The sequence below is a fragment of the Periplaneta americana genome, chromosome 13, assembly GCF_040183065.1.
Source record: "Periplaneta americana isolate PAMFEO1 chromosome 13, P.americana_PAMFEO1_priV1, whole genome shotgun sequence".
Classification (NCBI taxonomy): Eukaryota; Metazoa; Arthropoda; class Insecta; order Blattodea; family Blattidae; genus Periplaneta; species Periplaneta americana.
The window spans coordinates 84,132,572-84,143,391 of NC_091129.1; the positions used below are offsets into that span (position 1 = coordinate 84,132,572).

The window sequence follows — 10,820 nt, forward strand, 5'->3', positions numbered from 1 at the left end:
TTGCTGAGATGGAGTGAGTAAATTTGTAGTGGTGTGTTTCTGGACAGCATTTCGTCGAGATATTCAGAACTGTAATTATCACACTATCATTAATGAATTCTCCACAGTCTTATGATTAATTTGAACCCTTACTTGTTGTTTTATCTAATATAGTTTGTTCGTAATTCGCTTTTACCGGTAGTCAATTTCTTAACTAGTTTCCGCTAGTTGCCTGCACAGCAGTTCGAGTGGCACGCAAATTCGAACCTCCTTTGAGAAGCGCTATGGGCTAAGTTTGCGATAGCCAGAAAATCTGTCCTATAGAGCAGCAGCCTAAACTCGCTCGAATTTGAACGATTTTTTTGATGTGCTAGGATGTGTATGAGAAAGCAGAACTGAGTACTAAGCCTAATCTCATTTGGAATTTATGTATCTGTGGGCATTCAATATTTCTACCACGGATTTTAATATTGTGCGGAAAATTTCCCACATGAGAAGTATACTGTAGTATGTATTTAAGAGCAACCCCAGGAAGTTTTATAATTATACTCTTAAGAGTTTACAGGTTTCTCCATGGATGAATTTGATTTTCAACACATCAATAATATAATTTTTAAATTTTAATTATCACAGGTTGGTGTGAATTGGCCTCATATATTGCTATTTTTGTTGCAGACTTGAAACTAAGAGGTGGAAATCCAAACGACAACAGTCTGGATTTACTGGATTCTGGATCAACGGGGACACCCAGAACTACATTTTCGATACATGTGTTACTTATTCTGCCATTCGGCGTCTTGTGGCGCCACTACAAAACGAGTGCTACCGCATCTTAGTTACATAAGTAAACAAATACAGATCATGTAGCGCATCGTCTGACGGCATTATCTTGAACTAAAGAGACGCGCGTTTGAGAGAATTGTGAGCTAAAGACTTACGTTTAAGTGAAAACTGAGTTAAAAGTTACACACATAAATAACTCAAAATGAAGGATATTTATTAATTACATTTTATGGTAAGGAAATGTGGAAATAGACATACTGTGACCTCGATGTCAAATGAGACGTAATATTTTGTTTCGGGGATAAATATCTTTTATGGATGAAAAAGACATAGGAAACTACAGAAATGTGTGCTTGTGCTATCGTTACCGAAATATAAAAAATGAAGAGAATTGGCGCCAAAACTGAGTGTTTCAAGAAAACTGTGCTAATAATTTAACTCAGGGAAACTTAACTCAAAAAGGCGTAACAATTCGTTCTCAGAATCTTTGCCTCTGAAAAAGGTAACTCGTGTGTTTCCTTTATCGAATACGTGCAATATTGAAGCTGTTAGGTAGGACTGACATTTGCTATCGGTATTAAAGAGGATCCTGGGCATTGAAGTACATGTTGTCTGCCAGAAGTTACTGTTCACACATACATTTGAAGATATGTCACTGTAACATTTTATATAACGGAATTTACTCAGTTTTTTTTTTTCAGTTTTATTTAATTGAAGAGTTCAGAGCCATAGTGGGCCAAGCGCCATATGTTAAAAACTAAGAAAGCAAGGATTAAAGTTAAGTGAATAGAGTAATTTCATGAAACATATAACAAGTAACTTAAAGTATGCACATTAAAACTAAATGATTAATTAAATTACGGTATTCACTTAACTTTAATCCTTGCTTTCTCTGTTTTTTTAAAATGGCGCTTAGCCCACTATGGTTCTGAACCCTCTAATTATAATTTGTATTATTATTTTTGTGTTAGTTATTCGCATCATCTTTATAATCAAAGTACCAATAATTTGGTGGATCTTTATATGTCCTGATTTCATACCTCCTATCTCTTTCTTGGATGTTCTATATCTCTTTTATCTTTGGGAATATTTTGAAAGATAATCTCCAGAAATCGCGTGTAATCCATTCTTGTACAATTATTATTTATTGCTTGCATTTCTGGAGTAGCATTAATTTAATTTCTTTTATCGTCCTTGTACATGAAAATCGCAGCGTCTGTGTCATCGTGGCCACTATTCTGTTCTGAATTTTTGGTAATAAGTGTTATAAGTAGAAATTACTATTAAACTAAATTAAATTACACATTTCGCCAGGCAATACAAGTAGGATTAAGGCAGTCTCAAGCAAACACTAAAGGAGCTTACGATGATTGGTAAGGGGATAATGAGGTAAAATTAATATTCCAGAAACCTATACATCTTTTCGTTTCTTTTTTTTACCACAAATAACTCTCATAGACTTACTTATGTGTTGAAACTTATAGGGTGATTGATTAAGAACTTTGTCGTTAAAAATGATTTCATATAAATTATATAAAATCTTGGGAATCGGTTTGGAAGTGTATCTAAAATTGTGATGTCACATTTTTGTGCTCAAAATACAGAGATAACATGTGTCTATATACGTCTTGATGTTGGTTGACATCACTTTCTTAGCCAAAAAAAATTGTTTTCCTTTCATTATAGTACAAATATTCGAATTAAAAATTACATACAATACTAAAACAATCACATCTCCGATCTGCTGTTAGACAGAACAATATGAATACTAGGGTTCTTGCATAATATAATATTGAAACTGTGTGCCAAATTTTATGCGTCTAGTCCAAGGTAATAAAGAATAAAATGAATCTCAGTATTGAAAAATGATAAATTTAGCAGAACATTTAAAAAACGAGCGTGTGGCCCATGGGCAATGCATACATTTAAAATATACTGTAATAACAGGTAGTCTACTTACGCCAACGTCACAAAATTGGCCCTAGTTGTTGAAAAAGACATGGAAAATATTTAAATGTAAAAAAAAAAAACAAAAATCCAATTTTTTAACAAATATGGCCATATTTTATCACAGTATCCCCTTAAAATTGAGTCAATGGCTTTTCTCAATGGGGCTAGATTTCGCATATATCTATATTATTTTCTTAATCTCATGCAGATACACAAAGAAACTTTATAAAAATAGCTCAGACCTTATATTTGAGTATTTGTTAGAAACACGTCCCAGAGACAACATTAATTCTTCAATTTTCTTCATCCCCTAAGGTTCAAACCAAATATAAACGTTTTGTTTCCGAACTCTTGTATTATATTGAATTTACATCATCAAAGAGGAAAGAATATTCCCCACAGATGTTCAACTATAGCACAACATTGATGTAATTAAATTGTGACTGATGGTAAACATTTCCTGTCTACTGCAGTGTAAGATGTGACACTCTGGCTTGTGAAAGAAAATTTATTCAAGCATTATACAGTATAGTAACAAATCCAATTTCGTGTCTTATGCTGTATATTAGCAACTGCATATTTGTACTTACTTTCCTAAAGATTTTATGGGAAGTTTGATCTCATAGTTTTATGTAAGATGCAAGATGGTAAAGAACAGAAAGTGCCACAAACAGCTCTAAATTTAAAATTCACAAAATAAAGAGATAGAGAGGGATTGAAAACAAGATGGGAGGAATCAGTTAAAATCGGAACAGGAGTTTACGCTAAAATATGTTAATTTTAGCTTTTTTAGAATCATATTTATTCCTAGGTCTTTCATGACTTGCCTAATGGTATTACATAACATGACATGACATATTTCTCTCAATATATTCGATCCTGCTGACCCTTCACATTTCTGTGTAACTATACATATTGATATATACATAATACTGAATTTGCTATTTGTGTGTACAATCGCATAATTTTATATTTAGTTAATGAATTTATTTCCATTCATTAGTTTGGTAATATTCGGAAGCACTCAAGCTTAACTCTAATACAAGTACGTATGTAAGACTTTCACTCTATTCGGTTTTGATTTGGATATTTCGAGTTTTTGCAACATTGATTAGATTCAGAATACTCGAAAGTTTTGCCGGTAATTATCAGCTTCATCTTCAGAGAAGGCAATAAAAGAAGAACTCACATGTTCGATCTGTTACAAGTCTTAGAGAACACATCTTATTATCGGATGAAATATTAAACTTCTTCTTGTTTTTTATTTACCTGATGTTGGATCCAATACCTAGCTCAGTAAACTTGGTTGTTTCTGCACCTGTGTTCGAGTGCAAGAAATCTCATCCCATGTTCAATCTGAAATGTTGAACTTGAATGTAATTGTATACATCATACAATGCTTTGCATATAGTATAATTTATGTATGCCAGATAATTTTCACTCCAAAAATATACAGTTTGGTTCGAAAGGTTTTTGTGAAATGCTAGGTGATTAAAAATGTGGCAGTTTGGAACATTATATAAATAACTATTTTTTAAAATAATATACGGTATCGTTTCAGAGATGAAATATTTTGAAGTATAATTTAAATACTGTGATGTTATGATGCAATTTATATTACACTGGACTGCTATTACTGCATCACCATTGTAGTAACATCACAACAACAATAAAATATTATTAAAAATGTTGTTATTGTAAGAAAATTCCGTTTGTACCAGCAGTATTACATGAACATTTATCGTACTGTAGAGCCTTAACTTTATTTACAGCCAGTGCCACCATTTCTGGCGTCTGATATAAGTAAGGGAACGTTGAGAGTAGGTATCTTACCTTTGCCACAAAATCTGGACGAGAAAGCTGATCTGTGATTGGCAGATTTTTGACGTTACATCTGTTTAGGAGGTGGTACCACTCTCAGCCAAAGTGGCAGCAGATGCCGCTGACTGGACAGTGTACTCAAGGACACATCCCAGAAACGCAAAGTGCGAGTGTCTTGCCTTTGACCCAGTGGGCAGATTGCTGACGTGACGTGCTGGGTGGTACCGTTCTCAGCTGCAATGGCAACAAGTGTTCACTGACTGGAATTTTACTCAAGGATACGAGCCAAAATCGCTGACATGATATGTTCAAAGTGTCCTCTATGAAAATTAATTGAAGAGGTAAATCGTAAACTAGCCTAAGTGAAAATGACAAGTTGTGAAAATAATGACAAAAACTGAAAAAAACAAATTTAACGCTAATAATACCTGCATAAGTTTTTGAAACGGATCTAAGTCAAGAGTTAGGAGAGTCTGTAAAATAAACTTACACATTTAACTTATATATGGGCTTCAAGAGGTTGAATTAAAACGTGAATAAAACAAGTTAAAATCTATTAAAAATGATTTGGAACACTGAAATCCACCCCTTCAATTCGCATATGAAACGTAATACCATTTCGAGATGCACAATGGTGAAAACAGTTTTGTAGCAGATAACGCAAATTGTTTATATGATTGACGTCTTTTCGTATGTTTCTGTGGCATCTCGGATGTTTTGCAGCATGGAACCTTCGTTACCTTGAGTGGATGTTTAATAATAAAAGGATTGAATGGGGTTATTCACTATTTCACAAAAGATACTTGCATTCTCAAAGTTAATAACCTCACTTGTTTCTCTTTGTATATTTGACAATGAAAGGGGGCATATGTTTACAAAACAAAAATTCTCTCCACAGGCATGATGTATAGACAGATAAAGAAATACTGTTACACATGATAATTGATATCTTATGTTCAATGTGAACTTCTCCAAATAATGGATTTGTTTATTTATATTCTATATACTAAATAATGTTATCTATTACCACTAAACATTTCACAAATATCTTTAGGATCAGTAGGTATAATATTACTTTTGAGAGCATATTAGTAATATGTTTGATGAGATGTACTTCATTTAGGTAGGGATTTGTTACTGTAAATTTTGTTATTTTAAACTGAAATGTTACAAATGTAAATATTCAATGCTCAAGAGCCTCATGAAGCTTCCTTCCCAGACAGAGAGTGATTGCTAATCTATGCCATAAACTCTGCAGAGATTTAAGTGTGTGACTGGAGGTTAAAAGATAATTGTAACTTTGACTAAAATATTAAATGTTTGTAGAAGTTTAAGAGGCTTCATACGCAGTAAAACGACCCGTTCTTCCACCGAGTCTATGACAGAGTGACTCCTGCTGTACACTGCTTGCCTTCTAGCATCAAATAGGCTGCACCTTATTCTCTTCAATATCGACGTCAACGACATCTTGAAGCCGGCACTGTAAACGAAATCTGTTCACCGCAGCAATGCATTCATTTACAGAAGAGCAAAGAAATATAACAAAACAGTTTTTTTGTATCATAAGTTTTTCTAAACAAAATGTAAATAATATAAAATATTTACCACAATATATTAGGGAAGATATTTAAACATAATAGCTGGATAAATGTTTCTCAAATTCTGAGCTAATTAACTCAAATATAGAGGCCATATTTTGACATTTAAATATTTTATTTGGGAAACCAGATTGTTGAAACTAATGCTTTCTGTGTGCATTAAAATGTTTATTACAAATTGTATTGCATTATATATGCCATTTTTATTAAAACAAAATAAACTGAAAATTAGTAATATTGACTGTTGTACAAGAATATCAAAATCTTTCAAATCAGAATTATTTTAAGGAATACAAAATTGTATATTAAAATAATATATATTTAAAATAAATTTAATTTCCTATTTCTTCGTAATGTATTATTAAAATTGTAACTTTTACAACTCTAATGTATAGGCTATGACTTGAGACTTTCCCGGCGTTTGATACGAAATGATTCTTCTCGAGTTCTCAGCCAGGTGAGTTAGATAGTAGCTTCCAAGCTTTCGATGACTAGCTCTACGACACTTCATCACTGAAGAAGATGGCAGAGCTAGTTATTGAAAGCTTGGAAGCAATTATCCAACTCACCTGGCTGAGAACCCGAGAAGAATTTATTATTCCAACGCTAATGTACTTATTTAGTTCCTTGTTTATAGGAATTGATAAAATGTCTGTACTGTCAATTTAAAATTACAAAAGTCTAACGTACACTAGGAAATTATCAAACTTTCCTGAAAATATTTGTAGTAGCGTATTTGTCATTTTAATGGGATCGGGGAGAGTCGGGTAGTATCGGACATCGGGTAATATCGGACAGTGAGTTTCTTTCATCTACCACACGATGATAGTACCTGATTGACATGGTTACGTTTCTGTGATGTCACATAGAGAAACGTAACCATGTCATTCAGGTACTACCATATGGTGATAGATGAAGGAAACGCACTTTCCGATACTACCCGAAGTCCGATACTACCCGACTCTCCCCTATATGTCAATATGTCTCTTACCTATCCAGAAAACATAATTATTTACGTATAGTATATAAAATTCAAAGAGATTATTTTATAGCAACTGTATGTTGACAAAATACCTATGTTGAATGTTTTGGAAGAATAAATAAATTTCTAATAAACTTGATAATATACAGACAGTAAATTCATTTCGTTACGATCATTATGATATATCTATTGACAAATTACGAATTTAAACATTTAACTAATTAAAATTAAAATTAATGAAAATAATCTGGTTTCCCATACAGAACCATTAAAACAAAGCCATATAAGACCTATAATAAAACATGAAAAATTAAGTTACGGATAAGTTTGAATGTTAGTAGTATGTTTAAAGCATATTGCAATTAATTATCTTATATGAAAAATATTTGACCAAAAATCTATTTTCGAAGAGAGAAGTTTTTATTAAAAATATCTTTGTTTCTTAATTGGAGAAAATAGCTGTTAATTTTTGTAAATAACCTGTTTTGTACATTTAGAACATTATGACACCGTAATGTTGTCACTACTGTAGCTTATTTTACTATATTAAGATCAGTTAATTTCTAGGGCTTGGATATGTATACAAAAACAAATATAGAAACAGTATTTCACAGAAAATATTAATGATTGCAGTTAATATTATTACTTTATTACAATAATAATGTTGGCATCATACAAATATAAGATTTATTCCCTGTTCTTGTAATAAATAATTACTTGTGTAATTTTCCTCTGTGAATCTTTAGCATCTGTAGATGAAAAGGTATTTCACGCAGCGGAAATATCCTTTATAAGTAGCAAGAAGTTTCTGGTACTCACAAATTACAGAAATTGAAAAGTCTGGTTGCCAAATTTATGTAAAAATGAAGTAGGGTACTAAATAATTAGCTGATTATAAAATACAGCATATTTTTATTAAGTAGCAGGTCTTCAGAAATATTAATAAAACTCTACCTTTATTTTGGTTACATAAAAAATAAAATTTAATATATTTATCAATAAAATTATGGAACTTATAAGTATTATAATATAATGTTTATAGAATAAAAAATTCGAGGCTCAATTTTCAATGCAAGGTATTACTAAAGTTCAAGACCTTGTAATATTACTGAAATATTTCCTAAAAATGAAGCTAGGATAAAATCAAGACCTCACTTTATTTACTGCTGTATATTTATGTAAAAATCAATCATTGATAAAAAGTTCTAGTAAGAACGCAATTCCATTTTGCATTAATTAGCTGTTCTTTGACTCAAAATAGATTACAGAGTGCACATTTCAAACCATTTAAAATTCAAAATCTTCTCAAGGGTTTGATAGATTCCTTATTTCACTCACAAAAAATGCTACATAAAAAATCAATCTCGTCTGACAAGGCGTCATCAATATTCCAATGATCACGGTATTCCTGCCGTAAATAGATTAAATTATGATTTCAATAAAAATTTAAACGGTTTCAAAAATATCTACCATGTCAATAACTCTAATGTTATTACTATCATTTTTAGTTATGATTGAATTGATATATGCTTAAAATTTAATTCTTTATAACAGTAGTTATAAGCTCTTTCATTTAGAAAATCTGAATTTTAAATATTGATATCAATTTAATATTTCGCTATTGCAGTCAATTTGTTTCAGTGATCTGTGTCGATTTACATAAAAGAATGAAAAAAGATAAAAATATATCATTTTTGGAGAAGAAATATTTTGTGCAACACGAATTTTGTGTACAAATCCGAGCTCTCTTTAACTTATAGCTTGAAATTCATGGCATAAGAGTTAACAGTGCTTTAAATACTTTGATGTATAAAATAATGAATATATCATTAAGAAAAATGGTTTTGTAGGATGATTTTAAACTAAATACGAAGAATGGTGTCATAATGTGATGAAATAATGTTCTATTCCTTATTATTAATTGTACTACTAGTGTTTTCAATTTCAAAAGATGAAGCACCCACGAAAGGAGCAAAATTAATTGTAGATATTAAGTATTTACAAGTATATGTTACAGTGATACAGTTTGAGTTGTGATGAATTTCTTGAATCTGAAACATTCCATTAAAGAAAACTTCAATTCCACTTATAGAAGATATACATAACTAGATTTTATAGCCGAATATAATAAATAATATTTTTATTTTCATAATATTGAAGGGGACTTGAGCTCTTATCTGGCAACATGTCGATGAGGTTCCGCCTTGTTGAGCAGAGATATAAGAGCCAGCACCGTCCACTTCACAAGTTAACGAGAAGTAAGGAAAGGAAGTAAATTAAAATCCACAGTTCTCAAACTCTTGCGTTCGAATGTTTAATTTATCTTCCCTCTCTGAAAAAAGTATATATTAATGAAATCTTCACAAATATCTCAACAGACTTTATTTAACTTGCATCAAATTTACACGCCAGAGAGATTTTTCAATGTCTACGAGTGGTTTAGAGTTGTTCAAGGTACGTAATTAACAAACTTTAGTTAAAATGAGGTATCTTGCTCTAATTACGGAATAGATATGAAAATTTAATTAAAATAATTCTTATTTATGGTTCACTTAGCTTTTGAATGAGTGTTATGAATTTGACTTCTCGTTAGGTAAAGACTTTTTAAATATGTTATCAGTGTTCGATCCTTCACATATTCTTCGAAATATCTTTATCACAATACTTTCCTTCAGTATTACCATCGGCATTATCATCATAATTATGACCATCATCGTCATTTGTTATCTATATCGATTGGTGGTAAATTTATTTAGTTAAAGTCAGATATTTTACAATTCATGTTTTGATTTTCTGATAAGTCAGTTATTAAATACAATAAAATATAATCTTTTAATCTTTTCAATCTTTTGACATCAATTTAATATTAACATTTGTTAATACATGTTAAAAATAAAATAAAATATAAACCTTTCCGTCTTTTACGGCATCATCAGATACAGTTACAATACAATCAGAATTATGACAAATATAAAATGAAGATACAAATTACATCAACAATATCATATATTTAAACACAAAGTTTGATAAATGTATTTCAATTTAAAATTGTGACAATTGAAGTACATATGTAACTGAAACCTTGTAACATGAGTTTTACGTATTTCAATACTAAATAGAACATAATTAGTTATACAATGTAGACTTATTTATAACCTAAACATTTTTCCAACAAGTAAAGTACATAAAACACGTGAGTCATTATTACTTATTATTATAACACCAATTTGATGGTTTAGTATAAGAGAAAACAAAAATTCGACTATGTAGTTTAGATATCATAGAAGCAAATTGTATCTGATGATGCCGTAAAAGGCGAAAACGTTTATACATTATTTGATATTTAAAATGTATTAACATATGTTAATATTAAATTGATAAGTCATAAGATTGAAGAATTAAAACATTATTTATTGTGTCAGATATCTTACGCTAATAACAGAACTGAGATTGAAATTTAATTTCTCATTCATTTATAGTGTTCTGTCCAGGTCAGGTTTTTCACTGCAAACCTAACTTCCTCCAATCTTTCCTATTTTCTGCCTTCCTCTTCGTTTCCTCATATGATCCATATATCTTAATGTCGTCTATGATCTGATATTTTCTTCTACCTCGAACTCTTGTCTCGTTCACCATTCCTTTCAGTAGGCTGTTTCTTTCCAGCCAGTGACTCAATTTCTTTTTCTCTTCCTGATCAGTTTCACAAT

General features: G+C 30.9%; 1 protein-coding gene across 1 annotated transcript in view; it reads left to right on the forward strand.

Moving 5' to 3' along the window:
- The window catches only part of LOC138711638 (opioid-binding protein/cell adhesion molecule homolog), a 357,054-nt gene extending 351,187 nt beyond the window's left edge, over nt 1-5,867 (forward strand). Inside the window, exon 11 of the mRNA XM_069842769.1 lies at nt 655-5,867. Coding sequence (XP_069698870.1) covers nt 655-815 — 161 coding nt within the window. The 3' untranslated portion in view covers nt 816-5,867. The remainder of the gene's footprint in view (nt 1-654) is intronic.
- The last annotated feature ends 4,953 nt before the right edge of the window (nt 5,868-10,820 follow it).